Raw genomic sequence first — 18,403 nt, 5'->3', positions numbered from 1 at the left:
GAAAAAAAAGAAAAATGAGTGAAACCTGAAACCTTTCACTCACTCACCGCAGGCAGGTTGGTGGTCTTTCCGTCTTCTACAGACTCCTCTCCGGCCTTTCCCCCCCAGCTCTCTCTGGGCTCTGTCCCCCAAATATTCCTACAGGTCGCACAAGATCTGCCTGCAACCCTCTTATGGTTAAACTGCCCAAATCAAGACTCTCTGCTCACCTTCACTCCTTCATTCCTCTTTTCTCCCGCCTCTGGAACAAACTTCCACACTCTCTTCAATCCCACTCCTCCCTCCAGGTCTTTAAAACAGCTGTTCACCACCATCTCTTATCTTCCCCCATCCAAAACCTTGATCTTTTCTACCCCCGCTAATTTCACCCCAAATCCACTTTTTTGAAAAACCTACTTCTTTCCTGGAAGTCCTTGGTGTCCTTGTGTTTTTTACTTCTTCCACAAAAGTTGATGAATGAGTTGGATATGTGACAAGAACAAGCCGATTATATTTTGTTTCAGGTGCGGATCCAGATCCGGCCTATCATTGGAATACAAAACGTAAACTGTTCAGCCTGGCAGAGGTTTGCGCTCTGTCGAGTGCCGTTCCAGTTATAATTATTTCCGTCCTGTCCTGGCCTCGCTTCAGGTAAGACTCGGGACAAGTCTGAAGAGATCAATTGGGCAGTTACGAAAAGGACTTCGGGATTAATGAAACGTTGATTATTAATTCGGTATTTCATCGTGAATGTTGGATTAGGTGTTTTGTAACCCCACGTAACAACGTCGAGGATCGGGTTTTTAGGAAATTCTCTGTCATGAGAATTTTTGGATGGATTTGGCGCTCGCCTTTGTGTCCGTTTCTTTTTCCTCTTTAATGAACATTCAAAATCATTCCCCATATTGTAATTTCAAGGCCCATGCGACCACATCAAAATGGTGTGTGCACATGGGTGAAGCCGGCACGTTCTGTCGACCGGCATATGGTGTGTTCGATCGCGTGGGTGACTTCAGACATGGCTACAATGACATGGTGGTACCATCTGAATGACTGAATTATACCACCTGAATGACTGAATTATACCACCTGAATGACTGAATTATACCACCTGAATGACTACTCCAAAAAAAGGACAATGACAACAACAGCACAAACTCAATCTTCCGTGCACAGTTCCTCCTTCATTCTCTAGCCCTCCTTCTTTTCCATAGCTCTAAACTAAATCCTCACGAAATAAAACTAGATGGTATTCATAGAATACTTACCCTGCGCAGTCAACGTGGTGCGAGCCAACTCTTCTGTTTTTGAAGGGTTTTTTATTTGAACCAATATGACTGCAGGACCACGTGAGCGATGGCATCATAAGTTTATATTCTCCAATATAATTGTTGCATAGATCATGCTCAATAAATTTCAAACTGATCAGACTAAGCATTGTCCCTGTCGAATTATGACGTCATAATGAAGGAACCAATGACTGTTGTTAACAACACTTATTCCCCATGCGGAGTTCTTTACAATAAGCCAGGTTTCAGTTTTTTCCACGGAGCGGTTTCGGAGATATAGAGGTGCTACGTTTTTTGTTTTTTCCAAGGTGGCACCTGTACCACTTGACCTATGACATCGTCATAATTATCATTGAAATATTCTACAGAAGGAGGCGCCCCTATGGTGCAAAGTTCATGTCCATCAGACCAACAGTTACAGAGAAAAAAACATTCATACTGATCGGATGAAGCGTTATACTTGTTGAATTATGACGTCATAACGAGGGTGTTACGTATTACCTCTACAAATCCCAATTACGGTGCACCTCAGAGTCTGGAGCAGCAACATGGCAGAAAGATTTGTTATTTTGCGTGTTCTATTAAACCATGGTAAAACCACACCAATGCAATTGTAGAACAAAACAAGTAATTGTATTAACAACTCTCACATACACAATAACAACAGTTAAAGAAAGCACAATGAAAATGTCACTTGCATCAAATGAACAATGCATATGATTGTACCATCATTCCCCCAATGCTCTCAAAGCAATAAACTCACGATACGCCAACCGTGAGTGGGATGTAACATTCCCCAAAGTCCATACACGGATCTCCACGTGGGGTGAAGGTCGAGGTCATGCAGAACGACAAATCAATAGGCGGGTATTGGCGCGACTGTGGATGAGGAGTTACGAGGTGAGAGGTCGATATTGGAATTGAGCCGATAGGTAAACCAACGGCAATCAAGACGATGAGGTCGATATGGAAATCCCAACGGCAAAACAAGATGCACCAAGTGGACAGCCTCTTCTTCTTCGAGGACAAAATGGTGTATAGGCCCGTAATGGAGGCACTTGATTTCTCCAACGATGACTCACACTTGGTGATAAAACCTGAGACGCAAATTTAATTGCACTTGCAATATATGACGATGTCGTGGGCAATCCTTTTCCCGGGAAGCCTCAACTCTTTCGCGACCAATATATAAACACAAGTCTGCTCACAGCTCCCTCTGCCCATATCAATCTCTATTCTTTCGGTCTCTTTGCCGCATTTTCCTTTTTCCTTCACAAACATTTATTTTTACCTTTTACAAAAGTCATCTCCATTTCACACAAAAATCTTAACAACAATATTACCTGAAACTAAAAGTCCTACAACTATATAATAACAACAAAGGCGAAAGTGACTGATCCGTAACAGAAGGTAACGATGACATCATCATTAACATATCTTATTCCACATGGGGAGTACTTGACAATGAGCCATGTTTCAATTTTTTTCATTGAGCGATTTCAGAGATTATAGAGGTGTAACATTTTTCCAAGATGGCGTATGTACCACGTGGCCTATGACGTCATACTTATGAATGAAAATATGCCACAGGTGGAGGCACTCCAATGGTAAAATTTAGTCTCAATCCGACCAACGGTTGCAGTTTTTATGAATTCTAAAAACTAGCGTGACTCGGCGCGCTCTGCGCGCCTCACCACACATCGGTTCAGAGGGGTAGGCATCTTTGACCATTTCGGTGTCTTTTGGGTCTTCATGGTGTTTTGGGTTTTCAGGACCATTTGGGTCTTCAGGGTCTTTTGGATCCTCTGGGCCTTTAAGGGTATTTTGGGTATTTAAGGTGTTTTTGGGTCTTCAGGGTCATTTTTGGGTCTTTGGTGTCTTCAGAGGCTTTTGGGTCTTTTGGGTCTTCGGGGTATTTTTGGTCTTCGGGGTCTTTTGGGTCTTCGGGGTATTTTGGGTCTTCGGGGTGTTTTGGGTCTTCGGGGTGTTTTGGGTCTTCGGGGTGTTTTGGGTCTTCGGGGTGTTTTGGGTCTTCGGGGTGTTTTGAGTCTTCGGGGTGTTTTGGGTCTTTGGGGTCTTTTGGGTCTTCGGGGTGTTTTGGGTCTTCGGGGTGTTTTGGGTTTTTGGGGGTCTTCAGGGTATTTTGGGTCTTCAAGGGTCTTGGTGGTCTGAAGGGTCTTGGTGGTCTGAAAGGTCTTGGGGGAATTAAAGGGTCATCAAAGGTCTGAGGGGTCTCAGCAGTCTTAACGCAATTAAGAGGGTTAATTAAGAGGGTGGTCATTTTATGTGAAGAAGAAGACGTTTTCGTCACATATAAACATACATACATAGCGAACCACATACGTTTGCTCTATTATAATAAGAGATGCAGACACGTACGTACGCAATCGATTTACTAACCCTGGTTTTCATTTCGCGAGCGCAGGGTAACAATTCTGCCTTTGACCTTTTGAACCCTGGGCTCATTGGACTTTCAACTTGCCCACCCTGGGCTCCTTGGAGAAAAACCACTGAAAAGTTGAAATTTTGTTTTATCTGTTTTCTGCCTGAAAAAATATTTTCAAAAATATGAAATATGAAAATTAAAAAAAAAAAAAAAAAAAATATCCACTGTAATTATAAATAAATGATATTTTGAATCATCGACTGTCTAACTTTATTCTTTTTTGAGTTTATCGCCAAGTCTCTAATTTGTGGTGCCAGTCAAACCAGCAGTTATTGCTCAGCTTTCCGATACACACGAATTCTCTCCAAAAACCTCCCTCGCACTTTGTGAACAATTAGCGGCGAGGCAGACCGAAGATTAGGTGTAATATAACGGAGCCGTTACTTGCTCAGGAGGTTGCTCCTGATATGTTTGCAAACAAGAGAAAATTAGTTTTAGATCATGTATGAAACGAGCTCCATTATGAGCCTCAGACAATGAAAATAAATAAATGAATTAAAAAAATTAAGCATGTGGCGACTGGAGGGTATATGGAAGTTTGAATGTGCTGGCCGGTAAACCGGCTGCTCGGGTTCAAATGGTTAAAAGTTCAGAAGTAGTTCAGTCACTCAATCTTTGGGGTCTCACTTTAAGCCATGATCTCTTGGGGAAAACTACATTTCAAAGTTGGCCTCCAAAGATAGGTGTCTAAGTCCTCCATCATGCTAAGTCCTTCCGTTAGCACACTTGAAAACCACCTACCATAACCTCATGCACAGCTTGCTGGAATGCTGCTCTCCCCTCTGCGACAGTGCCCTTGCCTCACACATTGATCAGTATGATGCCATGGAAATCAAGGCCTCCAAAGTCATTGGAATCTACCATGATGAAGCTGAGTCTATGGGCCTATCACTTTGCCATCATAGACAGTCCAGTGGTTTCTCTGTCTTTAACCACCTCCTTTTTAGTCTAGCACCCTCTGCCCTTTCCATGCTTCATCCCTCCCCTACCCCCCAGTTTTTTGGAGAGGGTGCTGGACTAAAAACTCACGATATGACTGCAGGACGTGGTTGCACGTGGTCCACCAGCAACCTCCTTCCTAAAATCCAGAATCGCTGCTCACTTCCTCATTTGTTCCTCTTTTTCCCCACCTGTGGAATCAACTTCCACATCCTCTTCAATCCCTCCCTCCAATCTTCCACATCCCTCCCTCCAATTTTCCACATCCCTCCCTCCAAGTCTTCAAGACAGGTGTTCAGCACCATCCCAGATCATCCTCCATCCAAAACCATGATCTCTTCTACCCCTGTTAACTCCCTCTCTGCCCCACCCGCAATTTTTTTTCAGTTCTTCCTTTCTTAGAATTACCTTTTTAGATCAACCTTATCTATTCCAGCATCCTCCTCTACCCCTGATTCATACCCACATCCCTTGTTTGGCCATTTTCGTCTATCTTGTGCCATCTGCTTTTGAGTTACTAGATTGGTTAAGGAAGCACCTTACATGACAAAGGATGTCCCGTTGCCATCTGCTTTTGGAAGGCATCTTGGAAATATGGTCTTCCCAAGAAGGATCATTGGTGATGGTGAGGCCCATCGTTTTGAGTGATCATGGCTGATGGTGAGGAATAAAGGTTTGAGTGATCATGGCTGATGGTGAGGCCTAAAGGTTTGAGTAGTACAATGGTGATGGTGTCACGTCGGCAGCAGATATTCGAAAGATGTCGTAATGTATCTCATGAGGAGATGCAGTGTTGACGAGGGATGAGAGACATAGCAAAGTTGCATGATGTTGGATGAAGCTGCTCTGCAAATTGAGCTGGGGTGAAAGGAGATGAGGAGCAGTCTGCACAAACCACCAGTCGATCTTCAGCACAGTCAGACGGGACACAGGGAATACATGGCCATTTTACCCTTCACACAATGACTTCCATGCGACAAAGGAGGCAAACTCAAGTCTAAATGCACCACAATTGCATAGTGTGCAAAAAGTTGCAGGATGGAGGCCCGAAGTTCATTGTTAACACAACGTCGTTTGAGCATCCCTGACCATCAGCCAGCCGTGATGACGATTACTGATGATTACTTTTACTTTCTTTCATTACTGATTGAATTTGAAGCTAGCGAACCATGGAGACCGAGTCAGGGCGGCCGCACATGTATTATGTAAAAAAAAAAGAAGTTTATCAAGCATTCTGAGTATTGCGCTGCAATACATGTCCCCTACCGGCAGTCTGTCATCCGGAAAACTGTTGGGGAAATTACCAAAGTTCAAAGTGCTATAACTTTGTCAAAAATGATCGAAACGTCGTGAAGTTCGAATTTGATCTGTAACTTATCATGAGGAAACCATGTGCCAAGTTTGAAATCATTAACATTAAGAGTTTAGAAATAAAAGTCCGGAAAACTGTTCTTTGCGTGACGGACGGACAGACTGACAGACTGACAGATGGAGGGACGGAGTGCAAACCTATAGTCCCCTCCGGTGTACACCGGTAGGGGACTAATAATAAAATGACAGGACACAATAAACACCAAGAGAAACATGAAATGTTATTGCAATTTATCTAAACCTTGTGGGCCAGGAGACACCTAAAAGATGGAGATAAATCTACATCATATTACAAATGATGTTTAATCAGACGACATGGGCCTAATGCACTCAAATACCATAACTAGAGCCTATCATCTTGACATATTGACATGGAGAAAACTCATATTTGATATGTGCAAGAATTCATATGTGCAAGGTCGGCTTGAACAAGGTCGGCATTCATATGTCACTCATATGTGCAAGAAATTTGATTCAAAAAGCAATTTATCAGCAAAAAATTATTCAGATCACAGCATATCGTGTGCAAGTTGTATGGAGGATATGACAACATTTCATAGAATCAACTTTAAAAAAATATGAAAATGAGAAATAAAGAATACATATATATCTGACAGAGGCACAAGGTTACATTTTGTCACTATTTAACATCTAAGGTAATGAAAGGATATTTTAACCCATCAAAATCCTATTCGATGTGAACACCATTCGGTTTCAACCAAATACAGTTACTTTCTCAAACACGTGCGGTGTTGTTGCCCTTTCCATGCAGCTGCAAAGAAACGGATTCAATACCATGTCATATCCTAATTGTGTCCTTTGGTGGGCTGTAAAAACATATACATAAAGATGTAAAAAAAGAATAAAAGCATGTATGAGAAATCATTAGAAAGCCTTACTCAAATTATAACTCGACTTAAAATTATAACTTCAGGAACAAAATCTAATCAGCTTGTTCTTGTCATCTACCCAACTCATCCACAAAGTTTCATCCGAAACCATCCATAACTGTTCGTGATATTGAGCTGTACATATCGTTTTGGCACTACAGTCACGTGAAAAAGTAAGTTCACCAAATGTAAAGTTTTGACTTTTTCAACATATTTCAACATACAGCTATTTGATCTTCATTTCAACAATATTGACAGATAAAGGTGATATAATATAACAAATATCATGAAACATTTACATTTTGTAGTCCATTGTATAATTTAAATAAACATAAATGCAAATTTCACATGTGGAAAAAGTAAGTACACCCTTGGCTCTAATAGGTGGTATTGCCCCCTTTGGCAGAAACAACCTCAAGTAGGCCTTTCTTATAACTGTCTACCAGTCTCTGACATAATGACAGGGAGAAATGTTTGCCCACTCCTCCATGCAGAATTATTTCAGCTGTGCGATGTTCGAGGGGTTTCTCGCATGCACAGCTCATTTCAAATTCCCCCACAACATCTCGATGGGATTTAGATCTGGGCTTTGACTTGGTCATTCCAGCACCCTCCATTTCTTTATTTCAGCCATTCCTTGGTGGATTTCCGGGTATGTTTAGGGTCATTGTCATGTTGCAAGGTCCACCTTCGGTTGAGATTCAACTTTCCAACAGATGGCCTCACATTATCCTCAAGCACCCTGTGGTACAATGAATAATTAATAGTGGATTCTATGATGGTGAGTTGCCCAGGCCCTGATGCAGCAAAGCTGCCCCAAACCATAATATTTCCACCACCATGCTTCACAGTTGGTATCAGGTTCTTGTGGTCAAATGCTGTCTTTGGTTTTTGCCAAACATGTCTTCTGGTACTGTGGCCAAATAGCTCTACTTTTGACTCATCTGTCCAGAGCACATTGTTCCAGAAGTGCTGGTCTTTGCCTCGGTGTTCATTGGCAAACTTTAGTCTTGCCCTGATGTTCTTTCTGGACAGCAAAGGTTCCCTCCTGGCACACCTCCCATGTAGATCAAATTTGTGCAGCCTCTTTCTAATGGCAGACTCGTGCACTTTGACATCAACAGTGGCAAGAGCTACCTGTAGGTCCCATGATGACATTCTGGGATTCTTAGAGACTTCTTTCAGCATCTTGTGGTCTGCTATCGGGCTGAACTTGCTGGGGCGGCCTGGCCTGAACAAGTTGGCAGTTGTTTGGAATCTTCTCCACATGTAGATGATCTTCCGGACAGTCGAATGATTGATTTCAAATTGTTTGGAGATCTTTTTGAATCCCTTCCCAGACTCGTACGCATCTATAACCTTCTTTCTGAAGGCCTCAGAGAGCTCTTTTGATCTCGGCATTGTGACGCTGCACACTTCAACAACAAAGAGCAAACCAAACTAAATGTCTGAGGTTTAAATAAGACAGGTTCCTCCAAGATCCTCTCTGACGATGTTCTAATCATTTGCACCTGAGCTGGTGCACCTGATTCTAATTTTAGGTATTTGAAGTAGTGATAAATGTCGGGGTGTACTTACTTTTTCCACATGCGAAATTTGCATTTATGTTTATTTAAATTATACAATGGACTACAAAATATAAATGTTCCATGATATTTGTTATATTATATCACCTTTATCTATCAATATTGTTGAAATGAATATCAAATAGCTGTATGTTGAAATATGTTGAAAAAGTCAAAACTTTACATGGGGTGTACTTACTTTTTCACGTGACTTTATATCTCTCAATGGTGAAGAATCATTTTTAAATTTCCAGTTTCCGAATCTTCGCCAAAATCGAATCAATCTGTACTTCTCATACACCAAACCTGCCCACCAAGTTTCGGCCGAATGTTTTGAAAAAGGAATTCCATAACTTTTCGAGATACAGTGCATTCAGAAAGTATTCAGACCCCTTCACTTTTTTCACATTTTGTTATGTTGCAGCCTTTTACTGAAATCGTTTAAATTCATTTTTTTCCCTCTTCAATCTACACTCAATACCACATAATGACAAAGAGAAAACAGGATTTTAGAAAGTTTTGCAAATTTATTAAAAATAAAAAACTGAAATATCACATTGACATAAGTATTCAGACTCCTTGCTATGACACTTGAAATTTAGCTCAAGTGCCTCCCATTTCTCTTGATCATCTTTGAGATGTTTCGACACCTTGATTGGAGTCCACCTGTGGTAAATTAAATTGATTGGACATGATTTGGAAAGGCACAAACCTGTCTATATAAGGTCTCACAGCTGACAATGCATATCAGAGCAAAAACCAAGCCATGAGGTCGAAGGAACTGCCTGCAGAGCTCAAAGACAGGATTGTCTCGAGGCACAGATCTGGGGAAGCCCACAAAAATTTCTGCTGTATTGAAGGTTCCCAAGAGCACAGTGCCCTCCATAATTCTTAAATGGAAGCCAAAAAGTTCAATCTTGGTTTCATCAGACCACAGAATCTTGTTTCTCACAGTCTGAGAATCCTGTAGGTGCTTTTTTGCAAACTCCAAGCAGGCTTTCATGTGTCTTTCACTGAGGAGAGGCTTCCATCTGGCCACTCTGCCATAAAGCCCAGATCGGTGGAGTGTTGCAGTGATGGTTGTCCTTCTGGAAGTTTCTCCCATCTCCACACAGAATCTCTGGAGCTCAGCCAGAGTGACCATCGGGTTCTTGGTCACCTCTCTTACCAAGGCCCCTCTCCGCCGATTGCTCAGTTTGGCCGGGTGGCCAGCTCTAGGAAGAGTCCTGGTTGTTCCAAACTTCTTCCATTTAAGAATTATGGAGGCCACTGTGCTCTTGGGAACCTTCAATGCAGCAGAGATTTTTTTTTTGGGCTTCCCCAGATCTGTGCCTCGACACAATCCTGTTTCTCAGCTCTGTAGGCAGTTCCTTCGACCTAATGGCTTAGTTTTTGCTCTGATATGCATTGTCACCTGTGAGACCTTATACAGACAGGTGTGTGCCTTTCCATATCATGTCCAAACAATTGAATTTACCACAGGTGGACTCCAATCAAGGTGTAGAAACATCTCAAAAATGATCAAGAGGAATGGGAGGCACCTGAGCTAAATTTCAAGTGTCATAGCAAAGGGTATGAATACTTATGTCAATGTGATATTTCAGTTTTTTATTTTTAATAAATTTGCAAAACTTTCTAAAATCCTGTTTTATCTTTGTCATTATGGGGTATCGAGTGTAGATTGATGAGGGAAAAAATGAATTTAGACGATTTCAGCATAAGGCTGCAACGTAACAAAATGTGAAAAAAGTGAAGGGGTCTGAATACTTTCTCAATGCACTGTAATTGTCTTATGAGCACTGTCAGACTTATGTCTTATGAGTCCTCAGAATTGTCATTGTGGTTGAAGTCTGATTCTATGTATCTATTTGTTTCATCGATTTTACAGCATAATGGCTCATGGGAAGTAAATGAACAATGGAACAAAATGTTTGATCCAACTTTATTAAGAGGGTAATCTGTTAATTACTACAGCAGCAGAGGTAATGTTTTAAACAAGCTTTAATTTTGGCAATTGCTCCCAAACGCAATAAAAATAATTATAGTTACCATTTTGTGTACTTCCAGAAGCTTTTTGTCAGTTTTTATACTCAAATAAGATTTTCGCCCAATCCTGGTCATCCATCATTGTTTCCAATGTGATTTTGTCCATAGTTCGATCACCATGGTACTTCCCAAGCAAGAACATTGCTCCCATAGTTGGAGAGTAGATCTGGAAAAAAGTCACAATTAAAATATATATTTAATCATGGAAGGACAAAGACATGAGAGGACATAACATTAAGACTCCTCTCTTGCCCTTCCAAAGGGCTCACACATGAAATGTCTGGTTTATTTGGCTTTTACAGTGGTGAGCATAATGGGCCATTCAAAAATTATGTAACGCTTGGTGGAGGGTTGGAATGTATGTCTAAATGTCATGGAGTGTTACACTGTGTTACATCAGGTTGATAAAACCTATCGTTCGCATAGCTCATTTCAAAACTACGATACAAGATCAAAAATACGTCAGAGCTTCAATTAAGCAATACTTATCTGAAGTCCAGCATGCCAAGAACATTGATTATGAAATAATTCATTCCATAACGGTCTCTTTACCCACGCTGCCCGAGTCTGTACATCTACAACTAGACGAGGAATTGACTTTGGAAGAACTTTTTGCTGCATTACAAACTCTGACCACTGGCAGGGCCTCAAGCTTAAATGGAATCGCTATGGAGTTCTACAAAGATTTTTGGGACCTACCAGGAATGCAACTACTTGGTTTTTTGACTAACAGTGTACGATCAAACTCTCTACCACTCAGATACCGCAGGACTGTACTTGCCCTCATAACCAAGAAAGGACACTTTCAGCAAATGCACAATTGGCATCCAATCTCGCTACTCTGCACGGACTACAAAATATTTTAAAAGCTTTTGCCACCGCCTCAAGCCTGTGATTTGGGAGATCACACACCCTGATCAATCCTATTGTATCCCCAAAATGACAATATATGACAGCTTCTCTATTGTTCACGACATGATCGACATTTGTACTTTCTCTCCCTGCCGTTGACAAATACATGAAGATGATTGCTTATGAAGATGACATTTAGGTTGTTGTTTACTTTCAGGAGGATGTCTCGACCTCCATACATTCTGTATACCAGCAACGGTACCTGCCCTATGGGCGGGGCTTCAATTTGGAGGTCCAAATGAAAAGGCAAAATATCAGAAATTGAAGGGTTTTTTTATTTTTAACGATTTATATCAACATCCGTTAAATCATATCACATGCAAATCATCAAAATCTAAACAGTATTTGTAGAATTTCAATAAAAGCCACATCACTGTTCATATCGGTAAATATTATTCCATCGTGTTTGGAAAAACTGGAAAATTGGAAAATTGGAAATTGGAAAAAATTGGAAAAACAATAAAACCTATTTTACTCCAGGGAGTCCCAGGATCACCCACCCAAAATTTCGTTGCGATCGGTTCAGCCGTTTTTGCGGTACCGGGGAACAGACGGACATTTGGTGAATTATAGTAAGATGAGTTTAAGTTGGCAAGTACTGCAAAGGTTAACTGGCAAAAGAGCACAGCTTTCTACATAGGTCCACGAAATGATGCCACCCCTCCAACCCTGCCCAGGCATCTTAAATGGGCACAGGATGGGAAACAATACCTGATAAACCTGATAAATTGGAAACAACAAGTACAGATACATTCAAAGTACACCGCCCCCTTGCCAAATAGTTAAATATCCTACAGCGCGGCATTGCCGGGACGCCTCCGGCGCCCGGCAATACCGCAGTGCAGCTCATAGAAGCTGCTTTGGGAGGGAGAGGTGTACGCTAATTCATTGATTAATTGTATAATTAAAATCAATAAAAGATTATCACAAATTTTTTTCTTAATCAATTGGCTAATAGCATAACTAAACCACCCGTGCTTCATCCGAAGATGTATCTTTTAGAAATTGAATTAAATAAGTCATTAATAAAAAATTAAATAATTAATTGATTCACCAATAAATAATTAATCGATTAAATGATTAATCAATAAATCAAAAATATCCTTGATAGCCACATCACTTGGTCACTGTCATGTCCAAATATTAGCTTCCCAGCTCAAAAGGTGCCTGAGATATTGGCCAAATGAGAAAGAAAATAAATAAATGATTAAATAATGAAAATAAATAAATAATAATCATAAAAAAATTAAATTATTAATCAATTTGGTCAGAGAACACATAAACTACCACTATTTCATCAGAATCTGTATCTTAAAAAAAAATTTTTATTTGGGCATTAATCAAATAATTAAATAATTAATCGATTAATTGATTAATTAATAAATCAAAAATAGCCTTTGCAGCCAAATCACCTGGTCATTGGCATGTCCAAATAACAGCTTCCTAACTCAAAAGGTGCCTGAGTTAATGGTCAGAAGAGAAAGGAAATTTGATTAATTAAATAAGTACTTAATTAATCGCTAATAATTAAATAACTCCTCAATTTATTGATTATTCAAAAAACAAAAAATACCGTTTTTGAGAAAGGACTTGCTCACTACTGTGCCAAAATTTCAGCTTCCTAGCTCAAAGGATGGCTGAGATATTCCGGACAAACAAACAAGAAAACAAACAAGAAAACAAGAAAACAAACAAACAAACAAACAAACAAACAACCAGAGTGAAAACTGAGTACTCTCTTTCAGCGTGCGTCACTGCCGAGCCCCCTTCGGTGCCCAGCAATGACGATTTGCAATGCCTGGAGATGGCATAGGAAAGGTGCGGTGTACAATACACAGCATATGATGTCATGATAAACAAAAAAAAACATGCCAAAGCAAAACCAAAACCAGAGAGGTCTCTGTCGGCACTCGAGATTTCATCTTAAAAACTGGGAATTACCAGTGATCAAAACTGAGTAGCAGCTGCTTTTATGGAGGGGACGACCGAGTCAGATTTCTTATTGGGATCAAACTCTGGTAATAAACACCCACATTGCATCAATGCCATGGTATAAGTTTATGGCACGACAGGCCGCATCTTTTATTCTTAAAAAATCTCCAAAATATCTTTATTGACTTTTTGGGGTGGTGAGGAGCACTGGCAGCACTAAAGATGACTTCGCATGCTAAGTCTGCCCGTCGCTGAAGGTGGACAGGGGTTGATCAATGTCAATAGTAAAGTGATGTCTTTTCACCACCTCTCATTACGTAGGTTTTGTACACGTATGTTTCGTGGAAAGCTTTGCTCACTGCTTTGCTTAGGCAAGCCGGGAAACTTGGCTATGATGAAGAACTTTTGCTGAGTGACGTTACGAGAAGCATGGCAAGCAGGCATCGCTGTCGCCATGATACCAGTCATTATTCCCTCACAATACTTTTAAACGAGACAATAAATTTAAATCTAATTTTTGAAGGGATCTGTTGAAATAACAATGGAAACCATCGTTTCTGAAAAACCTGCGGGAGAGCACTAATCCAAGCTAGTCATTCTACATTCTATGATTAAATGGCTTGTTATGCTCTCCTTGCTCTCATGTTACCCTTCCCCATTGAAATTTTCGTTTTTGTTATGTATACGTCATGCATTGTCAAGTGCTCTAGGGACTTACAATGGCAGCTGGCACACAATATTTTCTCTTCTGATGTTTTACCTCGTCATATGTGTTCTAATAACTCGGAGACTTGTCACTTCTGCGAGGCCCTGAAATCATTTTTCATAATTTTATTGGGTGTGCAGAGTGACTCCCCTTTTTACAATTTTATCACGTGTGATCCAGGGGCCAGGTCTGCCTTTTACACATCGTGTTTTTATATTTGCTTTCAACATTTCTTTCCAGTGTAAAAATGAATGTATTTTAGCTAACTACTTGTACTCTGAGGCAAAACGTGCCATATATTTATCGAGGAAACATAAAATGCAAATTACTCATGCTTTAACTGATGATGTACAATAATTTTTAAAGCTTTAGTTAGGCCCTGCCTACATCTTGAATGTGAATCCAATGACTGTGCTGTGGCGGACACGAAAGCACTGACGTGGTGACATCACCCCGCACACCGAGTGGGGGTGGGCCACGCCCGGGAGAGAGGCGTGGCCTCACGATATACACGGGGCGCGCAGCCCTGAGAGTTCAGTGTTACAGTGAGCTCTTGAATAAAGACTCTTACAAATTACCGCGTTGTCCGCTTCCTCCTTGTTTACAAACAGCGCGCGTAACACTGCGCTTTACTGGTGACCCTCGACGTTGGATCTGCCGTAGCGATCCTTCCAAACACGACGCCATTGCCATGGCCAACAACGCGATGTCGATTAAACTTCCCGAATTTTGGGAGGCCCAGGCCGAAGTTTGGTTCGTCCAAGCCGAAGCCCAATTTCAGCTTCGGCGCCTCACCCACGACGACACGTGCTACTGCCACGTCGTCGCCTCCCTCGGGCCCGGCACGGCCGCTCGAGTTGTGTCCGTCCTTCGCCACCCACCGGACGGCCACAAGTACGAGGCACTCAAGCGGCTGCTCCTAGCCACGTTCGGCCTCACGGAGGACGCACGGGCCGACCGCCTCCTGGATCTCCCCGAGCTCGGCGACACGTGCCCGTCGGTCCGAATGGACCATATGCTGTCACTGTTGGGCGACGAAGCCCCTGGTTCTCTATTCCGGGTGCTTTTCCGTCGCCAACTTCCAGCACAGGTACGCCTCGCGTTGGCCGGGACCGTGCTGACGGAACCCCGAGCATTGGCCGCCGCGGCGGACAGGTACTTCGCAGCTTCGGACACGCGGGCGAGAGTCAGTGCGGCCGTCACGGACCTCGAGGCTGATGCTGCTGATGATGCTGCTGATGATGCTGATCCACAGCATCAGCTTACACAGCATACGCAGCATGCTGATACGCACCTCGTGGCCGCCGCCACGCCCCGCCCACCGCCGCGGCGAAGACCGCCACCGCGGGGAACACCGCCAACTCCGCCGGCCTGGCGGAGCCAGCCGCACTCCTCCAGCTCCACCACCTGGTGCTGGTTCCACGCCAAGTTCGGCCACGAGGCTCGACAGTGTCATCCGCCATGCTCCTTCAACAGGTCGGGAAACGCCCGGGCCGGCGCTCGATAGTGGCAATGAGCGCCGGCCGTTCGAACAGCCCGCTGTTCATCACGGACACCTTATTCGGGCGCCGTTACCTGTGCGACACAGGAGCGCAGGTGAGTGTCGTTCCTGCTGGTACGTCGGACAAGCACGCCGCGGGCGGGGGCCCCGCACTGCTTGCCGCAAACGGGACGCCCATCCATACGTACGGAAAACGCTGCCTCTCTCTGCGGTTCGGAGGGCAGGTTTTCCGATGGTCGTTCGCCACCGCCGACGTGCCCATGGCATTGCTTGGCGCGGACTTCCTGTGCGCAAATGGGCTCCTGGTCGACGTAAAGCACAGACGTCTTGTCCAGGCCGAGACGTTCAGCTCGCTCGCTTGTGCGCTGCCCAGCTCATCGAGCAGCCCACTGAGCGGCTCACCGAGTGGCTTGCCAAGCGGCTTGCTGAACGGTTCGGTTCCGGCCACGTTGATCTGTACGCTTCCGGCAGCGGACGAATTCACCCGCCTCCTCGCCGGCTTCCCGGCCCTCATGCGGCCCACCTTCTCGGCGGGGGCGGTCAAGCACGGGGTGGCCCATCACATCCCCACCGTCGGGCCACCGGTCTACGCCCGGGCATGCCGGCTCGAGCCGACGAAGCTGGCGGTACCAAAAGCGGAGTTCGCTACCCTGGAGCGACTCGGCATCGTTCGGCGCTCGGAGAATGCTTGGGCGTCGCCGCTGCACATCGTGCCGAAGCCCGGCGAGGGATGGCGACCGTGCGGGGACTATCGCCGTCTCAATGACGTCACCACCCCCGACCGCTACCCCGTCCCCCACATTCAGGACTTTTCTGCCCGTTTGGCGGGCACGTCCTTCTTCTCGAAGGTGGACCTCATACGCGGTTACCATCAGGTCCCCGTCAGGCCGGAGGACGTCCCGAAGACGGCGGTCATCATGCCGTTCGGACTCTTCGAATTCCTGCGGATGCCCTTCGGTCTGAAGAATGCGGCTCAGGCGTTCCAGCGGCTGATGGACAGCATCCTGCGCGACTTGGATTTTGTATAGTCTACCTGGACGATATCCTCGTCGCCAGCGCGTACCGCGAAGAGCACCTACACCACCTCCGCACGCTCTTCGAATGCCTGGGCCAGCATGGCCTGATTGTGAACCCCACAAAGTGCCGGTTCGGTGTCGCCGAACTCGATTTTCTGGGGCACCGCGTCACCAGGCACTGAGCTGTCCCCCTGCCGGCCAAGGTGGAGGTGGTGAAGGGGTTTCCGCGCCCCCGCACGATCAGGGGGCTGCAGGAGTTCCTGGGCATGGTGAACTTTTACCATCGGTTCCTGCCCCGTATCGCCCAGCTCCTGCGCCCCCTGCACGAAGCTCTCCGAGGTAAGCCGGGCAAAGGCGACGTCACCTGGACTGAGCAGATGGACGCGGCGTTCACGGGCGCGAAGCTCGCCTTGGCTAACGCCACCATGCTCGCGCACCCGGCGCCCGATGCGCCGATCGCCCTCACCACGGACGCCTCGGACTACGCGGTGGGCGCGGTGCACGAGCAATGGGTGCGTGGAGCTTGGCAACCGCTGGCGTTCTTTAGCCGGCAGCTTCGCCCGCCCGAACGCCGTTACAGTACCTTCGACCGCGAGTTGCTCGGGCTTCACTTGGCGGTCAGGCACTTCCGCCATCTGCTCGAGGGCCGTGCGTTCACGGCCTTCGTCGACCACAAGCCGCTGGTCTTCGCGATGGGCAAGGTCACCGAGCCGTTGTCGGCCCGGCAGCAGCGTCACCTCTCGGCCGTGTCTGAGTACACGACGGACATCCGGCACGTCGCGGGGAAGGACAACCCGGTGGCGGATTGCCTTTCCCGGGCCGTCGCCCACGCAGTCCACCTCGGCATCGACTATGCCCGGATGGCAGCGGACCAGGCCGCTGACCCCGACGTCCAGGCCTTGCGGACCGCCGTCACGGGCCTCCGTGTCACCGAGGTGCCGTTCGACGGCACGGGCGTGGCCCTCTTGTGCGACGTCTCCCTCGGGCGGCCTCGCCCCATCGTGCCCGCGGGCTGGCAGCGCCAGGTGTTTGACGCCATCCACGGCCTGTCCCACCCGGGCGCGAGGGCCTCCCAAAGGTTGATCGCCGACAAATTCGTCTGGCATGGCCTCCGGAAGGCCTTCCGCGGCTGGGCCAGGACGTGCCTCGCGTGCCAGCGCGCCAAGGTGCACCGGCACACCCAGGCCCCGTTGGCCCCGTTTACGGTGCCGGAACGCCGGATTGACCACGTCCACGTGAACCTGGTGGGACCTCTGCCCCCCTCGCGTGGTTTCACCCACGTCCTCACCATGGTGGACCGCACCACCCGGTGGCCGGAGGCCGTGCCCTTGGCGTCGACGATGGCGGCGGATGTCGCGCAGGCTTTCATCGCCACCTGGGTCGCCCGGTTCGGCGCCCCCTCAGACATCTCGTCCGACCGTGGCCCCCAGTTCACCTCGGAGCTCTGGGGGGCGGTCACACAGGGGCTCGGGGTCCGGCTGCACTGAACCATGGCCTACCACCCCCAGGCTAACGGCCTGTGTGAGCGATTTCACCGCTCATTGAAGGCCGCGCTCCGGGCCACCCTCCGCGACGGCGGCTGGGTCGACAGGCTCCCCTGGGTCCTGCTGGGCCTCCGGACGGCGCCCAGGGAGGACCTGCGCGCATCCGTGGCAGAGTTGGTCTTTGGGCAACCACTGCGGGTGCCGGGCGAGTTCCTCCCAGACTCCACGGCACCATGGTCCGCGGCACAGCAGCGCTCCGCTCTGCAGGAGACCGCCCAGAGGTTCGCCCCGGTGCCAACGGCACGCCACGGGCACCCACCGACGCAC

At 46.0% G+C, this 18,403-nt stretch overlaps 1 protein-coding gene across 1 annotated transcript in view; it reads right to left on the bottom strand.

Annotated features, from left to right (window-relative positions):
• Positions 1-6,240: 6,240 nt before the first annotated feature.
• The window catches only part of LOC137430786 (uncharacterized), a 311,105-nt gene continuing 298,942 nt past the window's right edge, over positions 6,241-18,403 (bottom strand). Inside the window, exons 23-24 of the mRNA XM_078771248.1 lie at positions 10,529-10,691; positions 6,241-6,796 (exon numbers count right to left, since the gene is read on the bottom strand). Coding sequence (XP_078627374.1) covers positions 10,557-10,691 — 135 coding nt within the window. The 3' untranslated portion in view covers positions 6,241-6,796; positions 10,529-10,556. The remainder of the gene's footprint in view (positions 6,797-10,528; positions 10,692-18,403) is intronic.

This window comes from Myxine glutinosa, chromosome 1 (genome assembly GCF_964187855.1).
Source record: "Myxine glutinosa chromosome 1, kmMyxGlut1.1, whole genome shotgun sequence".
In the NCBI taxonomy this organism is placed as follows: Eukaryota; Metazoa; Chordata; class Myxini; order Myxiniformes; family Myxinidae; genus Myxine; species Myxine glutinosa.
Note: the sequence above shows the minus strand (reverse complement) of the source record. Positions and strands in the feature narration are given on the sequence as shown.